The sequence below is a fragment of the Carassius gibelio genome, chromosome A10, assembly GCF_023724105.1.
Source record: "Carassius gibelio isolate Cgi1373 ecotype wild population from Czech Republic chromosome A10, carGib1.2-hapl.c, whole genome shotgun sequence".
Lineage (NCBI taxonomy): Eukaryota > Metazoa > Chordata > Actinopteri > Cypriniformes > Cyprinidae > Carassius > Carassius gibelio.
In genome coordinates, this window is record NC_068380.1 from 21044987 (window position 1) to 21071545 (window position 26559).

At 41.1% G+C, this 26559-nt stretch overlaps 1 protein-coding gene across 6 annotated transcripts in view; it reads left to right on the forward strand.

Moving 5' to 3' along the window:
* The window catches only part of LOC128021553 (PH and SEC7 domain-containing protein 3), a 106693-nt gene that overhangs the window by 12853 nt on the left and 67281 nt on the right, over window positions 1-26559 (forward strand). For 4 of the 6 annotated variants that reach the window (XM_052608847.1, XM_052608843.1, XM_052608844.1 and 1 more), the window contains exons 2-4: window positions 15288-15399; window positions 18596-19466; window positions 21010-21402. In XM_052608847.1, the coding sequence (XP_052464807.1) occupies window positions 15288-15399; window positions 18596-19466; window positions 21010-21402 (1376 nt within the window). Of the gene's footprint in view, window positions 1-15287; window positions 15400-18595; window positions 19467-19529; window positions 19653-21009; window positions 21403-25506; window positions 25792-26559 lie in introns of those variants that run through there. The other 2 variants (XM_052608848.1, XM_052608849.1) reach the window with 2 other exon arrangements.

A 26559-nucleotide genomic window follows, 5' to 3' on the forward strand; every position in this document is an offset into this window, starting at 1 on the left:
AACACACATCAGCACACATCAGCACACACCAACACACATCAGCACACACCAACACACACCAACACACATCAGCACACACCAGCACACACCAACACACATCAGCACACACCAACACACATCAGCACACACCAACACACACCAACACACATCAGCACACACCAGCACACACCAAAACACATCAGCACACACCAACACACATCAGCACACACCAACACACATCAGCACACACCAGCACACACCAACACACATCAGCACACACCAACACACATCAGCACACACCAACACACACCAACACACATCAGCACACACCAGCACACACCAACACACACCAACACACATCAGCACACACCAGCACACACCAACACACATCAACACACACCAGCACACACCAACACACATCAGCACACATCAGCACACATCAGCACACACCAACACACATCAGCACACACCAAAACACACCAACACACATCAGCACACACCAACACACATCAGCACACACCAGCACACACCAACACACACCAACACACATCAGCACACATCAGCACACATCAGCACACATCAGCACACACCAGCACACATCAGCACACACCAACACACATCAGCACACATCAGCACACACCAACACACATCAGCACACACCAAAACACACCAACACACATCAGCACACACAACACACATCAGCTCACACCAACACACATCAGCACACACCAACACACACCAACACACACCAACACACACCAACACACATCAGCACACATCAGCACACATCAGCACACACCAACACACATCAGCACACATCAGCACACATCAGCACACACCAACACACATCAGCACACACCAAAACACACCAACACACATCAGCACACACCAACACACACCAACACACATCAGCACACACCAGCACACACCAACACACACCAACACACATCAGCACACACCAACACACACCAACACACATCAGCACACACCAACACACACCAACACACATCAGCACACACCAACACACACCAACACACATCAGCACACACCAGCACACACCAACACACATCAGCACACACCAACACACACCAACACACACCAACACACATCAGCACACATCAGCACACATCAGCACACACCAGCACACACCAACACACACCAACACACATCAGCACACACCAACACACACCAACACACACCAGCACACACCAGCTCACATCAGCACACACCAGCACACACCAACACACATCAGCACACACCAACACACACCAACACACACCAACACACACCAGCTCACATCAGCACACATCAGCACACATCAGCACACACCAGCACACACCAACACACATCAGCACACATCAGCACACACCAACACACATCAGCACACACCAACACACATCAGCACACACCAACACACACCAGCACACACCAGCTCACATCAGCACACACCAGCACACACCAACACACATCAGCACACACCAACACACACCAACACACACCAACACACACCAGCTCACATCAGCACACATCAGCACACATCAGCACACATCAGCACACACCAACACACATCAGCACACATCAGCACACATCAGCACACACCAACACACACCAGCACACATCAGCACACATCAGCACACACCAACACACACCAACACACACCAACACACATCAGCTCACACCAACACACATCAACACACATCAACACACACCAACACACACCAACACACACCAACACACACCTACACACATCAGCACACACCAACACACACCAACACACATCAGCACAAACCAACACACAGCAACACACACCTACACACACCAACACACACCAGCACACATCAGCACACATCAGCACACACCAACACACACCAACACACATCAGCACACACCAACACACACCAACAGACATCAGCACACACCAACACACACCAACACACATCAGCACACACCAACACACATCAGCACACACCAACACACACCAACTCACATCAGCACACACCAACACACATCAGCACACACCAACACACACCAACACACATCAACACACACCAACACACACCAACACACATCAGCACACATCAGCACACACCAACACACACCAACACACACCAACACACATCAACACACACCAACACACACCAACACACATCAGCACACATCAGCACACACCAACACACACCAACACACATCAGCACACACCAACACACACCAACACACACCAACACACATCAGCACACACCAACACACATCAGCACACATCAGCACACACCAACACACACCAACACACACCAGCACACATCAGCACACATCAGCACACACCAACACACACCAACACACATCAGCACACACCAACACACACCAACAGACATCAGCACACACCAACACACACCAACACACATCAGCACACACCAACACACATCAGCACACACCAACACACACCAACTCACATCAGCACACACCAACACACATCAGCACACACCAACACACACCAACACACATCAACACACACCAACACACACCAACACACATCAGCACACATCAGCACACACCAACACACACCAACACACACCAACACACATCAACACACACCAACACACACCAACACACATCAGCACACATCAGCACACACCAACACACACCAACACACATCAGCACACACCAACACACATCAGCACACATCAGCACACACCAACACACACCAACACACACCAACACACATCAGCACACACCAACACACATCAGCACACATCAGCACACACCAACACACACCAACACACACCAACAGACATCAGCACACACCAACACACATCAGCACACACCAACACACACCAGCACACACCAACACACACCAACTCACATCAGCACACACCAACACACACCAACACACATCAGCACACACCAACACACACCAACACACATCAGCACACACCAACACACACCAACACACATCAGCACACACCAACACACACCAACACACATCAACACACACCAACACACACAAAACACACCAACACACATCAGCACACACCAACACACACCAACACACATCAGCACACATCAGCACACACCAACAAACACCAACACACACCAACACACATCAGCACACATCAGCACACACCAACACACATCAGCACACACCAACACACATCAGCACACACCAACACACACCAACACACACCAACTCACATCAGCTCACACCAACACACACCAACACACACCAACACACATCAGCACACATCAGCACACACCAACACACACCAACACACATCAGCGCACACCAACACACACCAACACACATCAACACACACCAACACACACCAACACACACCAGCACACACCAACACACACCAGCACACACCAACACACACCAACACACATCAGCACACACCAACACACATCAGCACACACCAACACACACCAACACACATCAGCACACACCAACACACACCAACACACACCAACACACACCAACACACATCAGCACACACCAACACACACCAGCACACACCAGCACACACCAACACACACCAACACACATCAGCACACACCAACACACACCAACACACATCAACACACACCAACACACATCAACACACACCAACCCACACCAACACACACCAACACACATCAGCACACACCAACACACATCAGCTCACACCAACACACACCAACACACATCAGCACACACAACACACATCAGCTCACACCAACACACATCAGCACACACCAACACACACCAACACACACCAACACACATCAGCACACACCAACACACACCAACACACACCAACACACATCAGCACACATCAGCACACACCAACACACATCAGCACACACCAACACACACCAACACACATCAGCACACACCAACACACACCAGCACACATCAGCACACATCAGCACACACAACACACACCAACACACACCAACACACACCAACACACATCAGCTCACACCAACACACATCAACACACATCAACACACACCAACACACACCAACACACACCAACACACACCTACACACATCAGCACACACCAACACACATCAGCACAAACCAACACACAGCAACACACACCTACACACACCAACACACACCAGCACACATCAGCATACACCTACACACATCAGCACACACCAACACACATCAGCACACACCAACACACACTAACACACATCAGCACACACCAACACACATCAGCACAAACCAACACACACCAACACACATCAGCACACATCAGCACACACCAACACACATCAGCACACATCAGCACACACCAACACACATCAGCACACACCAACACACACCAACACACATCAGCACACACCAGCACACACCAACACACATCAGCACACACCAACACACATCAGCACACACCAACACACACCAACACACATCAGCACACACCAGCACACACCAACACACATCAGCACACACCAACACACATCAGCACACACCAACACACATCAGCACACACCAGCACACACCAACACACATCAGCACACACCAACACACACCAACACACATCAGCACACACCAACACACACCAACACACATCAGCACACACCAGCACACACCAACACACACCAACACACATCAGCACACACCAGCACACACCAACACACATCAACACACACCAGCACACACCAACACACATCAGCACACATCAGCACACATCAGCACACACCAACACACATCAGCACACACCAAAACACACCAACACACATCAGCACACACCAACACACATCAGCACACACCAGCACACACCAACACACACCAACACACATCAGCACACATCAGCACACATCAGCACACACCAGCACACACCAACACACACCAACACACATCAGCACACATCAGCACACATCAGCACACATCAGCACACACCAACACACATCAGCACACATCAGCACACACCAACACACATCAGCACACACCAAAACACACCAACACACATCAGCACACACAACACACATCAGCTCACACCAACACACATCAGCACACACCAACACACACCAACACACACCAACACACATCAGCACACATCAGCACACATCAGCACACATCAGCACACACCAACACACATCAGCACACACCAACACACATCAGCACACACCAGCACACACCAACACACACCAACACACATCAGCACACATCAGCACACATCAGCACACACCAGCACACACCAACACACACCAACACACATCAGCACACATCAGCACACATCAGCACACATCAGCACACACCAACACACATCAGCACACATCAGCACACACCAACACACATCAGCACACACCAAAACACACCAACACACATCAGCACACACAACACACATCAGCTCACACCAACACACATCAGCACACACCAACACACACCAACACACACCAACACACATCAGCACACATCAGCACACATCAGCACACATCAGCACACACCAACACACATCAGCACACATCAGCACACATCAGCACACACCAACACACATCAGCACACACCAACACACATCAGCACACACCAACACACACCAACACACATCAGCACACACCAGCACACACCAACACACACCAACACACATCAGCACACACCAACACACACCAACACACATCAGCACACACCAACACACACCAACACACATCAGCACACACCAACACACACCAACACACATCAGCACACACCAGCACACACCAGCTCACATCAGCACACACCAGCACACACCAACACACATCAGCACACACCAACACACACCAACACACACCAACACACATCAGCACACATCAGCACACATCAGCACACACCAGCACACACCAACACACACCAACACACATCAGCACACACCAACACACACCAACACACATCAGCACACACCAACACACACCAGCACACACCAGCTCACATCAGCACACACCAGCACACACCAACACACATCAGCACACACCAACACACCCCAACACACACCAGCTCACATCAGCACACATCAGCACACATCAGCACACACCAGCACACACCAACACACATCAGCACACATCAGCACACACCAACACACATCAGCACACACCAACACACACCAGCACACACCAGCTCACATCAGCACACACCAGCACACACCAACACACATCAGCACACACCAACACACACCAACACACACCAGCAAACACCAACACACATCAGCACACATCAGCACACACCAACACACATCAGCACACATCAGCAAACACCAACACACATCAGCACACATCAGCACACACCAACACACATCAGCACACATCAGCACACACCAACACACATCAGCACACACCAACACACACCAGCACACACCAGCTCACATCAGCACACACCAGCACACACCAACACACATCAGCACACACCAACACACACCAACACACATCAGCACACACCAACACACACCAACACACATCAGCACACACCAACACACATCAGCACACATCAGCACACACCAACACACATCAGCACACACCAACACACACCAACTCACATCAGCACACACCAACACACATCAGCACACATCAGCACACACCAACACACATCAGCACACACCAACACACATCAGCACACATCAGCAAACACCAACACACATCAGCACACATCAGCAAACACCAACACACATCAGCACACATCAGCACACACCAGCACACACCAACACACACCAACACACATCAGCACACATCAGCACACACCAACACACACCAACACACACCAACACACATCAGCACACACCAACACACATCAGCACACATCAACACACACCAACACACATCAGCACACACCAACACACATCAGCACACACCAACACACATCAGCACACACCAACACACACCAACTCACATCAGCACACACCAACACACATCAGCACACACCAAACACACACCAAAATACAAGTGTGTCAGAGTTTGCTGGATCAGTGTGTTACCCCTGTCGGCCTCTGCTGCCATTGGTCGGAGTTTGTTTTCACCCGACTGAACATGTTCAATCAGCATTTATTTGGTCATGGAATATCTGAGCAGTGTGATATGATTTTTTTTCTGGAAAAACCAAAACTGATTAGGGACCACCCGAGCAAAAACACTGCGGTTCTCTGCATAAATTCAAGTAGTTGCTCCATCTTCCCCGTGACAGCAACCACGGCTTCACCCACAGCCCTTTTCTTTTATTCGCCATCTTTTCATGTGAAGAATGACACGCAAAGACATTAATAATAAGGGGTGGTTCGTTATCATTTTTTAAAAACCGATCCCGATCTAATACCAAAATTCGATCTGATAAAAAAAAAAAATTTTGTGTGTGTTTCTAGAATTTCTATACCTCAGTGTGTGTTGACCTGATCATAACTCTTTTCATACACAATCTACTAAATATAGACAACTTAATTTTAAAGAAAAATAACAAATAAAAAAAATGTATCATAATCCATGAAAACAATACTATTATAAACTAGGTTAGTGAAAAAATTATGAAGCAAAAGTTACTCTAGAAAAATCTTGACTGTAGGGATGGGTACCGAGAACCGGTATTTTTTTGGACCGACATCTATCTCTAGCAATCTGCTGTATTATTATGTCTCGTGGCTCTAGCTCCAACTGCACTTCGAGAGACACTTTCACATCAAATGTCAATTCAGCAGTGGAGTTACACTCATGAGACACTGCACTTATTAACAATCACAAAAGTACATCATTTGCGTGTGTTTTTTTAGGCCTTGCTGGTAAAACGTTTTATTCCTGTGCTGTTCTAACATGTGCTTATTCAGAGCGCGTCCACCCGAATCGTCCATGCACTAAAATGCCGGTCAAACAGCACCTGATTACTAACATATATCAGTTATCCTCTGATTATCCTCTGAAATTCTCTCATTATTTACTAATTCATGTTGTACCAAACATGTATTATTTTTTTTTTATACTTGCGCTGAACACAAAATAAGATATTTTGAAGAATGTGGGTAAACAAACAATTGCAGATCCCCACTGACTTTGATAGTAGGAAAAAATATAAGTCACTGAGGACCAGCAACTGTTTAGTGTCCCACATTCTTCAAAATAGCATTTTATGTTCAATAGAAGAAGAAACTCTTTCAGGTTTAAAACAACTTGCGAGTGAGTAAATGATGACACCATTTTCATTTTTGGGTGAACTATTCCTTTAATGTTGATAATAAAAGACAGAGAAAAATAACTCGCTGCTCTTGACTGAAGAACATTAATACAGTTTCTAAAGTTCAGCAGTAATAAAATAATTTGTAATTTTTTTTTTCATCAACTTTTCACTTCATATCTTTCCCCCCCCAAAATTATAGATAACAGGATCAATAATTATCGGTATCGATAAAATGTTATACATTAATTAACACAATAATTTTATACAATCTGAACATTTAGTGAAAAAAACATTATTTAGTGGGGAACAAATAAAAGTAAAGCATGTGTAGGATTAAATCGGGAATACATTTGTGAAAACAAATAAATATATTTATATAAATATACAGTATATACTTTAAAATGAAGACATTTATTTTAAATGTATAGCACAGCAACATATGATAGATAAGACAACAAGAAAGGCTATTAATAATCTTTGATTGCGCAAAAATATTATAATATGAAAGGCTTCAATACAGAGCGGCACAAAGTACTAATGTTCATCATGTGAGCATAAAACAGTCACAGCGCACAGCATCAAAAAGTTCAAAGCACAAAGGTTAAGAGATATTGATACATAGTGTGTTATATCTGTGCAATAGTTTGAGCTAGGGCTGTCATGGTGAGGAAATTTCCCCTGCGCTAATTTTGAATGGCTCTATAGCACGATATGTGGTATTATCGGCGCATATATATATATATATATATATATATATATATATATATATATATATATATATATATATATATATATATATGTGCGGTTGCTGCGGTTCTTGCATTCCTCTGTAGGGTTGGGAATTGTTCGAAATTTTTCGGTTCCAGTTCCAATTCTAGTTCCATTAAAATCATTAAACAACTATTAAAAAAATAGTGGTAAGGAAAAGTACACAATACTCAACTACTGAACTACTATAGTATACAAATTATTCAGGTTCCATTTAAATGAACTATTTTTACTATTTTACCTTCATTGAATGTAGTGTTACTGTAGTAAGGTAAGGTAGTAAGTAATGTTGAGTAATGCTAGTCCATCAATCAGCATGGGCTTCAAAGTTGATGTTTTTACACCATCAATAACATTTTGCTTTTAGTATGGGAGTGATACCTACCCTCAATATCATTATAAAATGAATATCATCATTTTATTTCCAGTCTTCAAATACTTTTTCAGAAGTTAGCTCTGTGGCTAGTAAGTTGTTAAGCTTTTCACAAAAGAAATAAAATACAATTATATCACCTCTTATACTGGTGAACCCTTTCCTTTGGAATTAAATACAACATTATTAATGCGTACGAAAACGGTTTAGAATATCGCAAAAAAAAAAATGTTTCTGTGCATTTAAAAAGTTCAGTGCAGTGTATCATCGGGTCGGGCTACGGAGTTGAGAGAATGAGCTGCTTCAGCAAGAGTCGGCTGTTTCAAAACTTAGTAAGCATTTTTGAGCATCACTGAAAGAGAAAATGTCTGTATTTCATTGAGATTTGAGATTAGTATTGTGGATCTTGCAATTACACATTGTCCACCAGACACAGTGGCCGGTGGACAAAAAAAGTTTATTTCCATCCCTGAATCAGATCTAGCAGTTTTTAATGTTTTTCTGTAGGATAGGGTGCCAATCTGAGCACACCGCGCTTGTCAGAACGATAAGCTTTATAAAAATCAACGTGTTTCAGAAAGGCGGGGGATAGAGGAGCAACAGTAATTAAGGTGTTTTTGTATTTATTTTTTATTTATTTATTTTTTACCTTAAACCGCATAAACACATGTAATGTTTTTTTTTGCAACGTCACATGACCCCTTTAATTGTATTTTGATGGTAAATTTCTGTAGGATTCTGTACTGTTTTCAGTGAAGTGCAAACATGAACTGTAAATCTTAAACATGCTCAGAAATGGTGTATTATTCCTCTGGTCTTTGAGAATAATTACTGTGTTAGAAAAGATCACAGGCTAGCATGCTGTGTGTCTTAAATAACATGTTTTACCCTGAAGGCAAACCTCTGACTGCTCACTGTTGTGAAGAATCTGGATTGTCAGAATTGGTTAATAAAGCACTGTTTGTTGTATTTGTAATGTGTAACTTTGTTCTTATTTTTTAATAACAAAGATAAAATAATGACAAAGATTTTTATTTGCCTTCTTTGGCCTAAATGTCTGCCATTGTTATTTTTATTTTATATGTTGTTACATTGTAAGTTTTGTTTTTAAATTAGGGAATGTAGGTTGGCTTTACTACTTAGACAACTTGTAAAATATTTAAACCAACATGACAAAGAAATGTGATAAAAACTTTAATCATGATATTACTGAAAAAAAAAGTTATATGATATTTTTCACCCACATCGCCCACCTCTACCTGCCAGTCATATAGTTTTCAAATAAGTTCATAGTTTACTAAAACAAAGCCTTCGGAAATGGTTTCAAATGGACGCACATAACAAATAAAATTTTTTTATCCAGGAATCACAGAAATAATCCACAACGGTAACACAGAACAACAAGTATTGATGAAGTAGACTCGACAGAGGAGAGGCGCAAACACAGGAACTTAAATACTATAGATAATTACAAAACACAGGTGCATAGAATGATGAGACAATTAACATGGGACACGGAACACATGGGGAGGGATAACACAAAATGAGTCCAGGGGTGTGACTACCTCCCGGTAGGGATGGACACCTGGGAGGGGGCCAGCAGATGGAAAACAAGGGGGGGGGGGGGGGCGATGAAGAGAGGAGCCAGGGAGGAGACGACAGGGTGTGGAGCCAGGGAGGAGACAGGAGAAGCCAGGAGGAGTCCAGCAGGATCCAGGTCACAGCCATGATGTCGACCCACGGTGGAGGAGCCATGGAGTAGAGATGGCTGCCGACTCAAGGAGGGTGACCAACGCCGGCAGAGCAGGTTGGGAAGGAGTTCGAGACGGAGACGGTGAGCCAACGATCCAGGGGCCAGTGTGGAGCCAAGAGCACTGTTGACCGAGGTGGAGCTTGGGGGAGGAAGGAGCTCAACAGATCTGGTGGAACAGAGTGATTGGGCGCAGCCAGAGGAGAGGAGTCCAGAGGCGATGGTGGGTTGATGCCTGACCAGAAGGAGCTGGAGGGACGAGGGAGCCCGTTGGAGCTTATGGATATGAATGGGTGACAGTGGAGGCGAGGGAGCTAGGAGCCGAGATGGAGCCACTGGGTCTACGGGCCAAGGCAGAGTCCGGGCCTTGGAGGCGGAGGTGAGGGAGACTCTGACCATGGTGACACTGGAGGATGGCAGTCCCACAGGGCTCGCACCGCAATGATAGTGGGCTGAGGGCGATGGAGGGTCGATGCCCGACCAAGGATGAGGAGGTGGGGGTGGGAGGGGAGGGTGGTCATTTTCGAGTAGCGGGCACTGGAGAACAGAAAGACCCCTCAGGGCTGGACGAGTGAACCATGGATGAAGGAGGGCTGGACGGCACCAGCGGAGACAACGGAGAGAGGAGAGGGGGCAGTTCAATCTCCGGGTCAGATTCCCAGTTAATGAGATCCTCCTCCTTGATTTGGCCTTTTTGCCATGCCATACTCAGCTCGCATTCAGGCGTGATGCCCTGCAGGGATGCAACGATTTTTCAGAACTGATCCGATCCGATACTGAAAATTCTGAGTATCTGCCAATACCTCTCCAATCCGATACAAGCACAGTTTTTTTTTATCAATGTAGAATTTCTATGCTTCTCTGTGTTGACCTGATCACAGCTCTTTCGTGTGTAAAACACGATCTACTACATACAAATAACCTTATTTTAAAGAAAAATAACAAATGAAAAAATATGTAATCATAATGTATTACAAAAATAGTATTATAATCTAGGTTGGTGGATAATTCAGTAGCAAAAGATACTCTAGATTCTAGAAAAATCACAGATGCACAATAATTGTATAAAATCCAGTGAAATATTTTATTAAGTCTAAAATCTGGTAAAATGTACACGTTGCTCTTTGTATTATTGTAAAATACATTCATGAAAAAACAAGTATACACACACACACACACACTACATATACTGTATATATATATATATATATATATATATATATATATATATATATATATATATATATATATATATATATATTTGTCGAGCCTAGTCATACTACGCAGTGGAAAAGCACCATTAGTGAAATTAAAATATAACAAAACTAAATAGAATTTTTTAATCAAACCCCAATTCAAAAAAGTTGGACAAATAAAAGAAATATCTTAATATAAACAAATTAAGGCTTTGTGCTCTTTCCGTTTAAAATTAGAGACAACCACTGGATTTTAATCATAATCCAAACAAAGATGCAGCATTAGTAGTTTTTAATCTGTATAATTTTGAATCAAAAACAGAATGGTCTGTCTTTAGTTTTGTGAAACCGTACTACAGAAAACATCTGAAGGAAAAGGCAGATGAGCTGAATAAGACACAGATGCACTCTCTGAAAGCAGGTGGCACTTAGGAACTGCAATAATAGTGGGATACCATTGTAAACAAAACAGCACTGCTTTTATGAATACTACTTTAATATGCATTGTTCAGAGGCAAAATTAAAAGAATATACCACATAAACCTTTCAGTTCCCTTCAGAAATACATTCACTCCTACTCCAATTGTATCGCGATTTGTTGAGCATCTCAACTGATTTGAATCTTCACATATTTGAATCTATTTTCGACGGCTTGCGGTTAATCATTACATCCCCAATTTTGTACTAAGCATCCTGAAAGTATAGTAGTTATCAAGCACATGCAAAAAACTTGCCAGCAAAAATAATGATTATGTATTGGGAAAAATAACAAGGAGGTATTTAAATGTATTATTAATAAGCTAATGTTTTCTGAGTCCGTGTCGGCTGCAAAGATGAAGTTGATGATGCTGAATCGCCATCTCCATAGTACAATGTACGCGCCTTCAGAGAGAAATTCATCTTTATTATGGATTACATAATTAAGTTATGTATTTGATTTGAATTGGTGAATTTTCACATTTCAAGCTTATTATTTATTTCTTAAGTCTATGAGGTGAGTAGCCTATTTGCGTTAATTTGGTTTGTGCCATGTAAAGTTGCTACTACTTTCACATTGTAAGAAAGAAATCTGTGACATTTACAATAAAATACTGTAGCTGTGGTTGCCAGAACTTTACAGAACTTTATTTAAAAAATATAGTAGCAACATTTTAGGTTTTACAGAATTAAATTAAATTTACTGTTAAAAACAAACAAATAAGCAATATATATTGGGCTCTCCAGAGCAGACACGGTCTCCACACACACACACACACACACACACACACACACACACACACACACACACTCAGCAGTCTGTCCCTCTCTGCTTGCCTTCTCATTCCTGTTACTGGAACAAGACACAGGTGTTTGTAATTTGCGTTTGATCCCCTTACTCACCGCTCGTCTCCCAACTCCCTCTCCCGCTGCAGACCTCGCTAAACCACCCTATCGCCACACTCATTCATTGATTTAATGTTAATATACCATCCTGTTTAAGTAATAATATCTGTTTTGTATCGTAATATGCCAATAAACACCAAGAGCAGGTGGTGATGAGAAAGTCACATGATGAATCAAAGCTCATCACAAACAGCTTTTCAACAAGCTAAGAAAGTAAAAACTAATAAATAAAAGGTGCACAGTGTAATTCACACAAATACTTAAAACCACCATGGTAATCACACACTGTAATAATGCAATAAAAATTAATTTAACAACACTAGATATTCAGTTGATAAGAAAAAAGTATGAAGATACAGTTCTTTGAAAAAACAAGTGTCATGCAGGGAATTCTGTGAATGCATATTTACATTTTTTATTGTAATTTATACAGTGACTTGTTCTTTTTCACATCCAAAAACCGTTTTACAGTTATTCACTATTTATTCAGTTATTTATATTTGAGGTCAATGAATGATAGGTGAACGTTTGGATTTCATGATATACTGTAATTAATTCAAAGACAAAAATGTAGTCGACCGTTAGGTTGGCAGCCCTAGTCCCAAATCACAACTGACTGAACAAGGGGCATCACACAGTGACCTTTAAAAGATCAGCTCCAGTCCTCAGTGAGATCTTGGACTAGTCAGTAACTGTATTTCCTGATGTCTTGGCTCAGAGATGGTAATGTCAGTCATGGTTCCCCTTCATCAGATCAGATGTCAGCATGCTGAAGCTGATGTTGGACTTGTTGTATCTGTGCTTTCCAGAGTCTCTGATGCTGAACTCTAGTCTTAACAAACAAGAGAAATCAGGCAAACCTAAGCAGCGAGGTCAGATTTTCACTAAGGCTGACTTCTCTTGAGAAATTGAAAGCGGACACTGTTTGAGTCCGCCATGAGTTCAGTTCCAGTAATCCCACATGCTCATCATGTGGCTAGAGTGCGGTCAATTACTTGTCAGCTACAAAAGACACTGGTATTAAAAAATGAGCCCGTTTCTGGAAACAGAAACATTCCTGAGCCGCCTGGAGCAAGTCATAGTGACCGGCCTCCTGCGGGCACTTCAGCGAGACGTGCATGAATGCTAGACGCACACAGACAGCCTGACATTCATGCCACTCGCTGGACTCAAAGGAATAGTTTATCCTAAATTGACGATTCTCATTGACTCACAGTCAAAATTGCTCCAAACCTTATGTGGAACTCAAAAGTAGGTGTTTAAACTGTGTTATCATTGTTATGAAACTGCTGCAATTTTTTTTTAAATACATGAATATGTGTAAGAGCAAAATAGATGTGAGAGCTGTGGAGGAGAGGGAATGAGTTTCATTAAATAACTTGAGGATTTTGGGTCTGTTCTTCTCATAAAGCTATCGTATGGCTTATTTTGTCATATTTTAGTTTTGGAACTTGACAGCATCCATCTTGTGAAACTCATTTGCTGAAGTCTTTCTGTCTTTGGTTGTAATCCTGCCATATGCACACTTTACAAAAACATCTTTTGGTCAGCTGAAGGACTTTGTCTCTGATGAGTCAGTGTGACATCATATCCTCCTGATGATTAAACTAATGACATGTCTATATTGGAACCAGCTTTGCCATCAAAGAAGCTGGTAACTGGTTAAAGTGATGCTAAACGGATGTTAGTATAATGCATGTAAGTGTAATTCTGGTTTGTTCTTGCAGGGAGAAGCATTTGATCGGGTCAGCAGCTCCTCTGCACATGCACAGAGTGTTGCCAAAGCCAAGTACGAGTTTCTCTTCGGGAAGACAGAAGACAGAAGCTCTTCAGATACTGGTACTTTTGTGTTCTTGTATTCTCACATGCAATTATTGTTTATATATATATATATATATATATATATATATATATATATATATATATATATATATATATATATATATATATATATTAGTATTAGTATTAGTAAACTGAAATTGCATGTAGCACATTTTCTCTTCAACTTACACCTTACTCTACTAACATCCTGTTCTTATGTCTGTAGTTCTTCATACTCTTATAATAAATAATACATATTTGACAGAGGCAACAACCTTGTACTTTGAGAGTAACTCATGCTAATTGAGGGATTTACTCCCAAAGTTGCAATTATTGTTGTTGTGATAATTATAGCAGCATTTGAGCATCAGTTGAACCTGTTTGATGTGGGCTATTTTTGATCAAAGGCATGCTATTCAACTGACGCATTATGTCTGAGAGTTTTAAGTAAAGCACCCGCTGACTCATAAACCTGCTGGTAAACAGCATATTTCCTTTCAGTGTTACCATGTTCAGTCTTTATAAGTATCTTTAGGCTTCTTGCTTCATTAAAGTAGTTCATAAAAGTTATGAATGGATTTTAAAAAGGCAAGCGGCTTGTTTTTTTATCAGATCCAGTTTTTCTAGTGAGGTCTTGCAACACTGGTCTCTGTGAAGAGTAATGTATGGGATTTCCCCAATACCACAGGGCTGATGGGAGAAACATTTAGTGTGCAAAATGTATGAGTCAGTGAAGACACACAGCTTTGTTTCTGTGATTTTCTAGCATCCAGTGGCATCCATTCTCGAGCTAACATTTTCCAAGAGGCAGCACTGCATTATTAACTAGTTCTGTTCACAAATGTCACTACCTTAAATGTTTGAGGAGTTAATTTGCCAACGGCCGTCATGATGAAACCTGTTTTAGAAGTGTATGTGAGTCACAAAGCTCAGATATTTCATTGGCTCGTGGTTTTCTTGTACTTCTTCAAATCCAAACCAACAGAAAACCAGTCAAACTCAACATGCTATCATTTGATTTACATAGTCATTTTTTAATACACTGGTTTGGGACAGTATTTCTCCAATTCCCTTTATTCACGGACATTTACATATACTTTATCCACATTTTGTGAGCCTGGAGCACAAAGGCAGTCATAAGTAGCACAGGTATTTGTAACAATAGCCCAAAATACATAGTATGGGTCCAAATATTCAAATTTTCTTTTATGCCAAATATCATTAGGATATAAAATGTATGTGTTTAGCAGACGCTTTTATCCAAAGCGACTTAAAAGCGACCTACAGTACATTCAGGCTATCAATTTTTACCTATCAAGTATTGCCAGGGAATCAAACCCCCAACCTTGATAACGCAATGCTCTACCGCTTGAGCTACAGGAACACTATTAATTTGATCTCCATATTAAGATCATGTTCCATGAAGATATTTAGTAAAAGGTTATTTATTCAGCTTTCAGATGATGTATAAATCTCAATTTCAGAAAATGTACCCCTATGACTGGTTTTGTGGTACAGGGTCACATTTCATCTCTGTAAACCAATAAACTTGGATTGGATAGTGGACTAAATCAATAGTTCATCCAAAAATCTTCTCACCCTCCGGTCATCCAAGGTGTAGTTGAGTTTGTTTCTTCATCAGATTTGGAGAAATGTAGCATTGAATGTCTTGTGAATGACATCAGTGAATGTCTCGGGAAGAGAAAAGCTGCAAATCCAGCAAGGCATTTTAACTTCAAACCATTGCTTCTGGCCAAAATATGAGTTTATAATCCATAAAAACGCTTCCTCCAGTGAAAAAGTCATAATCAACCCACATATTTGTTCAGAGCAGTTTTGGCTCTTGTATATTTCTCATCAGATGAGACGACTTTTGACCCTTTGACTAAACTAAAATGCAACTAGCATCTAGTTCTGTGCATCATTTAGTTCACAAAGGTTGTTCTGCAAATAATAATTAGTACACAAGCCCTGCTTTGTTGCCTGTAGAAACCAGAAAGCAGTATTTCTGAGAGAGTTTTACAGTGCTGACTGTTAACATGCTAAATCAAAGCACAGTATCAGTATAGGTAACACTTTCACATAGGGACTGAGTCTCACTATTAATTAGTTGTTTATTAGTATGTCTGTGTAACAAAATACACATCTCCATATTCATCGGGAAGAAGGAGGCGGGAACCGGCGCACAATCAAAACATAATTTTAATATTCAAAAATAAACAAAATAGCGCGTCAGCCAATCACGGCGACTGACGCGCACAAATAAAAGCCAAAACATAAAATAATGTCCCAGGCCTGGTCCTCTCTCGTCCTTCACTATAGTCGCTCCAGTTTTATATCCTTCCATCCCCTATGTGGGACTCGATACTGGCGGTGGGGCGCAGGTGTAGCTCATCTCCAGTCACTACACCTGGCCTCACTCCTCGTTCCCACGCCTCTCGGCCCCGCCCCACTCGCCACAGTCTGTTATTAACATATTGGCTGTTTATTAGTACTTATAGACCACATACAGTTTTCCACATGACAACTACTTTATTAACTGTAAATAAGCAGCAAATTAGGAGACTATTGAGGCAAAAGTTGTAATTAATGAATTGTTAAAAGTGAGAATTGGACCTTAAAATAAAGTGTGACCATATATTTTTACCTAACTCAAATGTTTATATGTATTTAACTTAAATGTCTGAATATTTATTTTGTCTTCATTGTGTAAACTAGATCTATGGTTTTATCAGTTCAACCTTTTTTGTCCGTCGTTTCGCTTTGATATTTTCTGTCGTTTGACATGAAGTGTCAGATCTTTATCTCACATACTGTACTGAACTCTACTGTAAGTGCATTGGGATGCAGCTCGATGTTTTTGTTCAAATTTTACAGTACATTTTAATTTCATTTCATTCCATAGACAAATGCTGCCACCTGCTGTTAATGTCTAATGTTTTACAGACCTTCACATTTCATGATAAACCAGTGCTTTCATTTCAGCTTGAAAAAATGAAAATTTCACATACAGTGGTTTGAAAAGACATTTTCTATAAGGAGCAAGTTTTTCATTTCTGGACAAAAAAATTATTTTATATTTTTGCACAAGTCACCTTATTATAATAATAATGATTATTGCTTAATAAAGTAATTACTGCTATCACTGACTGTCAGCAGATCCAGAATTAACATCTAATGATCTCTAATCCTAATGTTTTGGTTTGTCAAACAGTCGCCCCTTCGACCCAAGAGAAACAGGAAAGCAGCTCAGGTCTTGAGTCTGCTCTTGATGAGGATGACATTGACGAGACGTCCCTCTTCCAGGAAATTGACAGAGAGCTGTCAAACCTATTGAGCGGCCTGACGGCTCGGAGTCAGCATGCTGCGGCAGAAGAGGACTCGCCGTCAGGAGACCCCACCTCACCCATGATCCCCTGCAACGGGCAAAACGAAACCCCGCCGCCACAACTGGATATGGCCGAGCAAGGCCTGGACCTTCAGAACGGCCGGTCCGAGTTAGCAGGAGACTCTCTCCTCACATCTGGTATGTTGTTTGACTCGTGGTGCGAGGCGCTCATAAAGGACCCCAGCTCAGTTATGGCAGCCGCAAACGAGCTGAGCTGCTTCAGCTCTGGGCCCAGTCGAGACCCCAGGAACGCATCAGCCTGCCAAAATAAATCTGACGCCAGCTCAACTCGAGCTGCAGCACAGTCTGTAGAGGTGCCCTCCCAAGAAACCGCTGGAAAGGAGATGGAGGGCAAGAGGGCCGGGTCACCCTCGCCCATTAGGACAGACGCCGACCCCTCGGGAGAACTGGTGGATGAGTCTCTAGAGGAATCCACTAAAATTCTGGCTGAGATCCCGGGCATCTTCAGTGGCTTTCTGGAGGGGGGCAAACTGCGGGACAAGCCACCGAAGAAGCTGCGGTTTGTGGAGAGCAGGGCGGAGAGCCTCGTGAACGGAGAGATGCAGAACGGAACGTACCAGAGCTGCAGTGTGAAAGAGGAAGTGACTCTAGACACACAGCATACAGAAGCCACAGGAGTGCCTCAGGGGTGTGTGCTGAGACCCGATCACAAACCAGCAGAGAACGGCTCAGACAGGTACAGTACCTCTGCATCTCAGTCCTCACTTGCCAAAAGCCTGTAAGATAGTAGAGAGACACCACTATTTGGCATGAGCAAGCTGTTTTATATGATACTTTTGTACTTTTAATTAAATTATAAAAATAGTTTCCTCCGGTGGATTTAATTTGGTGTTCGTTCAACAGGAAACAACAGTGTTCACAGGTAAATCAACTCCTTATATTTTTATAATAATATTATTAACAATTATTAATATTATTGACAAAAGTGTTGTTTTACAAATATTTTTTATGTAACTATTTATATAATTATGGTATTATTAACATGTTTTAATACCATTTTAACGATGCATGTGTTTAAAAAAATACTTGGTATTATGTGGAAAAATCCATCAATTATAAAATGCTTCAACATTAAAATAATCAGTAATGTATTTCTTATCTCTGTTTAATAGCAATTATAGTTTTTATTATACATTTTTAAATGAACACACACAATAACATTTTCTCAGTTCTAGTAATACTAGCTCTGCCTTGTTACATAGACAATGCGTGATGGATTTAAATGCTTTGCATTGATGTTTGATATTTTTTGGTATTAAATTAAAATATTAAAATGTATAACATGCTTTTTTTTTACTTGTTTGCCATCTTGGCATGATTATTCCTGATTGACTGTTTTGACTGGTTGATTATTAACATGCATATTATTAGCATATTGTCTGTTTATTAGTACTTATGATGCACATTCTGTATATTAATGCTTTATTCTGAATGACAATATTCTAGATCCCTTAGACCTACTCAATACCTAAACTTAAAAACTACACCTTACTTACTATCAATAAGCAGCAAATGATGAGCTTATTAAGGGGGAAAGTTAATGGTAAATACCCTAATCTAAAGTTTTACCAGCTTAATGTATAAATAGCTGTTATGTCAGGGGTGCACATATGATGTCAATGTAGGCATCTCACAGAGGTCAGTAAAAGCTGTCTAGAACGAGAGATATACACAGCTACACTTACAATAAAATATGCAATACACAGAGCAATCGTGCTGTTCATAAACTAATCTAGTTACTTTATATATTCAGTTCTGTAATTATAAGTTTCGCTTCCTTTATCCTTTCTGCTCGGTCTTCGTAAGAAGTTATCAAGCACAATTTAGAGGAAGCGTTGTGTTTACTTTAGTTGCTAAGAGGAACGAGGTTTGTGGTTTAGAATGGAATCAAACTTTTTTCAGCTTCCTGTGGGTGACTCTCATGAATTAGTCCAACATATACGGCTCATAAATAATGTTTTGCAGAAAGAATACTGCATTTAATTTTATTTTCATAATCACTGATTTCATAATAATTAATAATCATAATAATATTCACTATAATAAATCATGTGACTTTGCAAGATTACGGCTTAAGTTGGCAGATGTTGTAGTAAATGCTTGAGTTGTATCTATGGAAAACAAATAGGAAATGTCCTGAACTTCTGAATCTTCCTGTTTAGTGTCACACTTTGTGATGTGCTGCTGCTGAGATGTGCTTGTCTTTCTGTGTGTTTCAGGAGTTGTGCTGCAGGTGAGAGGGACACCACAGATGTCTTCAGCTGCCAGTTTGAGAACATCCTGGAGTCGGAGCGTCTGCGGGAGACTCTCTACAGCAGCGTGGACAATCTGTCCAACCCTGTGTCTGAACCCAGCTCTCAAAGCGCCCCGGGAGCCTCGTTTGCCTTCGACATCCCCCTCACGCCCATGATCCAGCAGCGACTCAAAGACAGAAGTCTGTTCCTGAGCTCGGACGCTGAGGTGCTGAGCGTCACCAGCTCGAAGGAGAGCGGCAGGGCAGGTCTGGAGGTGACCTCATCGTTCCTCTCAGTGGGTCGTGAAGACGCTGGAGCAGCTCCAGCAGACGCTTTAAACGACAAGGACCCCAGAGACTGGCTGCAGGGCTGTTTAAGGTAAGACCATACAGTTCAACGTATAAAAATGCTGAACGAATGGCCGACGACTCTTTGACTTTATCATGGTTGTGAGTATTGCATGCAGTGTTGCAATCATTCTCAGCACTGAGCGTTGTTTCGTTGTTTTTGTGCTGAAGAGCTTGTGTTGAATAAATGTGGCGCCCTCTACAGAAAGTCTTTTCCATTGCACTTAGAAGTTCAGACCAAAGTTACTGTATAATTGTTAACTAAACCTAAAACATTTTTGATACGTGAAATAAAATAAACATAAGCTGCAATAAAATAACTTATTTTATTTTGGCTAGTTTCCAAGGAAACATTTTAAATTCTTTTTCAACATCATTTTCATGATATGTAAAAATTGATAGCCTTAATGCACTGTAAGTCGCTTTGGATAAAAGCGTCTGCTAAATGCATAAATTTAATTTAAATTTATTAAATTTAAATTTAAATTTAAATTTAAATTTAAATTTAAATTTAAATTTAAATTTAAATTTAAACTTAATTTTAATTTAATTTTAATTTTAATTTAATTTTAATTTAATTTTCATGTAGTTTATGAAGTTGAACTAATAAAATAAATTCAAATACAAATAAAAGTTAAAGTAAAATAAAATAACAATATCAATGAATAAAAACTATATTGACATTTAAAAGCAATTACAAACATGAATAGTAAGTAAAAATAATATTTATATGATACAAAAATAATTGTGGTTCAGTAAAGATGTTTGGACAATGACTGTAATTCATAAATAAATTAGAGTTGATGTTAAAGGGACAGTTCACTCAAAAATGACAATTCATCATTTAGTCACCCTCTGCTCGTTCCAAAACTATATGAGTTTCTTTCTTCAGAAGATATGTTGAAGATTGTTGGTAATCAGACAGTTGACCGTAGCCACAGTTTTTTACAACATCTTGAGGGTGAGTAAATGATGACAGAATTGTCGTTTTTAGGTGAACTGTCCCTTGAAATGTTGAGTTGTTTTGTGCGTCTGCCATGGTGCTGATTCTAAACATGCATGAAAGACATCAGACTCGTTCAGAATATGGTGTTAGATGAAGTAAAGAAAAAAAAACATTTTAAATATAAAACTATAAAATGGTTTAGGGGTCTTAAGGGTGGTTCATAAACGCCAGCAAACAACAAATTGCTCTGTTCATTCCTCTGTTAGTGACATCAGTGTCTGATTAAACATTTAAAAAATTTTTATGAATAATTTATTTTTATTTATTTTTACTTATAGGAAGTGGAATAAAAATAATAAACACTGTTCTAACCAGATGTCAACGAGTGAAAAATCGGTGTTAAGGGGTTTTCAAATATAAACCGACGGGACAACATTAAAAGAGTTATAAACTTCCAGTGCAAGACCGATAGAGACGTTTAGCAAGCATCAGCAGGGCTCAACTTTATGCAGATGAGCAAAGCAGAGAGAGAAGAAGTGATCAGGGGTTCGTCTCCTGTACAACGATGTAACTCTCACCCTGCACCCCAGTGTTCATACTATCAATCCTAAATAGTATGTGAGATGAGAATAAGTGCGTCCCAAAGCATAGTATGTTGAAATAGAAAGCCCAAAGACCCGAATGGTCTGTGTGGATCCGTGCACACTCTGATGGCTAATATTACCCACAATCCATTGGGCTTTGACGAATGACTCGGTTGAGAACTACAAACATGGTGGATGTGCGCGACCGACAGTAGAGAGTAAAGAGGTTTAGATAAAGGGGTTTGAGTTACTAATAATCAACATTTAACCTGGTAATAAATATTCATTTAATGTAATCTGTGTTGTATTTCATCTGCAACAGCAATGTGAACTTTTATAGACATCCATTTGTTTGTTAACTTTAATAAATGCATCATGCAAAAAATATTATCAGAGTACTCTGAATGAAGAACCACAGCTCGCAGATCAACGTGCTTCTTCTTTTCTCTCTGATGTGGTAGGAAGTTAAACATAATGAAATGTGGAGGATGTTGAACTGTGACAAGATGATTGACAGGCCAGTTTACAGTGACAGGATGGGATTAATTAATCATCAGAGCGCTCTGTTATCGACGCAACTGTATAGTGATAGTATGTCGCAAAGCTTGTCTACTCTTCTTCTTTTTCTTCACCAAAAAAGTACAAAAGCACATTGGGAGGCAGCATTCTTGTGGAAACGAACTAGCCACTAACACGGTCGCTATCTCTGTCATTTGAACCACATTAATTCAACAACACAGAGCCGCTGTTAATGACATCATCACACGCATGCGGTGGAGTAATCATTTCTGCTAATTAATTGATTCAAGATTTCTGAGATGCTGCTGTATTGAACATGGCACCTGATGACTAATTTACTATTCTTTTGGTCCGTCATTTAGTTTTTTGGTTTGATTCATCACTGGTTTCCTCTCACGTCATACTCCCTTATGTATTTATGCACATGCGCTAAATGAGCTTGCGCAAAAATGTATGGATTAAAATCTATATTTAAATAGATTGTAAGATATAGATTGTACTGCATGTTAGTTGCTTATTGTTCCCAAGAGCATGATTTATTCAAGTCCTCATGTTTTGCTAAAAAGGAACTGTGCTTCTAACCGCCGGTGGAGAGCTGTAGTTCCTAGCGTGTAAGTTTGTGATGGTGATCGTTTGAAGTGTGGTTTCGGGAAACACTGACTCGTTGAAATATGTTGGTAACTTGTTGTGACCATAGTTTGCTAATGATGCTTTTGGGAAGTTCACCCCTGACTGGCTGTGTTTTGTGAGTGTGGGAATTACAGCTTATTTTCACGCTCATTGTGAACAGAATAATGTAGCTGTGATCATTAACTACAGGCTGTGTATGATTCATATAATCCCAACTTCACAGTCAGAGCTCAGTGATTTCTCATCCTTTCCCTACTTCTTATTCTCGTGATTATTTTGAAAAGCACCTTTCTAAATTACTTATTAATTCCAATAAAAATCAACTGTAATAATAAATTGTCATGTTAACTAACAGAAAGCAGTAGATCTAGTTATGGCAGTAAAGCAAAACTATTTTTAATTTTGCTGATGTTGATACTTTCATATTGATTTGCCGTTCACAGTTTCAGTACACTTTCATGATTTTGTGCTCATCGTCATTGAAGCTCATTTCCTCTGTGGCCATAAAACACTGCAAAGTTTTAGGTGTGACAAATGCATTTAAACACAAGAAACATTTATGATTATTATCAATGTTGAAAACAGTTGTGCTGTTTAATATTTGTTTGGAAACCATGATACATTTTCTTCTGTATTCTTTTCCCATACTTTTAAATGGTGGAGTATTTTTTTAATGCATCAGTATGATAAAAATCAGAGGAATAATGTACAATGACCAGGTCATTATCAAAAAAATAAGCTTGATTAAAAATCAGAAGAACCTTGTTTTTTAGCTGTTGATATTACTTTTAAACTTCTTTCTACCCTAAGACTGCAGGGCTGATGGGAGAAATGATGGTTTAGAGAAAAACTGGCGTCAGAGTGGGTCAAGACACGAACAGATATGACATTTTCTAGAAGAGAGTTTCCAAAAGAGAGTGAAACTGCATTAACGGTTACGTCACACTCTACTAACTCTATGTGGGTTTGAAGTAGATTCAGTTGGAATTAATATTTTGTACAATACAGTCCTGTTAATAACTCATCTGTGTGTACAGAAGAAGATGAAACACTCAGAAGACTAATGAGACACAGATCAGCTGAGTTCAAACTGCACAGAATTGATGGAGCTCTTGTGTTTTATAGATGAGTGAATTATTAAACCTGCTGTTGATGGTATTCACTCAACCTCTCAGATATAATTTGATGAACCATTGCTCATGTATGGATATAATATAATTAATAAAACACATTTGAGTCCAACATGCACTGAGAGAACTGATCAGTAAACATGCATCCTCACCCGCACACTGGTCAGAAATCAGGCTACACTTCCTCATCATCAGCCCTTCTGTTATTTATAGCTCCAGCGCGGCAGGCTTCAGCCTCGTGCCCCAGAGCATGATGGATGTAAATAAAGCACATCTCTGTGTCGCTCCATTCACACACGCGTGTTGGGCCCAGCCCCCCCTCCACCCGTCTGTCCGCTCGGACGGCCCGCAGACGGAGTGAGCGCAGCGGCTGCAGTGATCAGACTTGCTACAGTAATGAATAAGCACAAACAGAGCACCGTGTCCTAGCAGCCCGCAGGAAACCGCACGCGCCGTCTCCATGTAGGTCAGAGCCGAGCATCCGTCCGGACGGTAGGACACGTCAGGAGTTCGTCCACACGCACCGCCGACCGACCGACTCTCATGGGCTCCGTAATGTCCAGCTGCTTTCCCCTGCTAGGCCTGTCCGACGCCGAGCAAGCGTCTGTCCAGTAAGTCTTGACCTTTGGCTTGCATGACACGCTTCTCAGACACCGTGGCGATTCACGTGGGCAGTGTGTGTGTGTGTGTGTGTGTGTGTGTGTGACTGCAGTGACGTCTCCGCAGCAGCTCTCGTGTCTGTCCGCTGTGAATGTCCTCTGCTGCTGAAAGCCTGACGCTTTCCTTTCTTTGTGTGATTCTCCCCTCCCTCATGACTCCAGTGGGCTGATCCTGAAGCACATCAGAAATGATAACAACCGTAAATGTTATGATGAATATATCGTTGCCTGTATTGTAATTTCATTACTCACCTACAGCTGAGTCGAGATCATTGACACCTTTACCTGTCTGTGTACGCTTTTAATTTATTGTTGTATACGAATTCTGTCTTGAGTGCAAATCCAGGCTATTTAATTTTATAATAAAGGGAATAAAAACAATCAGGATATTGCTTGTGTTAGGATAAAGATGTGGTCATGTTAGCAGAAACTCCGGTAAAAGACAAATCCATTAAGGTGCTGTCACATTTACGGCAAGTTTCCAATAGAAATTGAGTGACTCCTCATAAATTCTGCATCAGGTTCAAGTTGTTCACATGGATTCTGTGGACTTTTGTGTGTAGAAAAGGTCCTGTCTACTGTCAATACTGTATCTATGAAACACAGCTCACACAGATGTCACTTTGAAACCAAGCAGCCTTCTGCTGGTCAACTTGAAAAACCAACTTAAACCCATTGCAAAATCTGTGGGGGAAGTCCCTCAGCCTCACACACAATTTT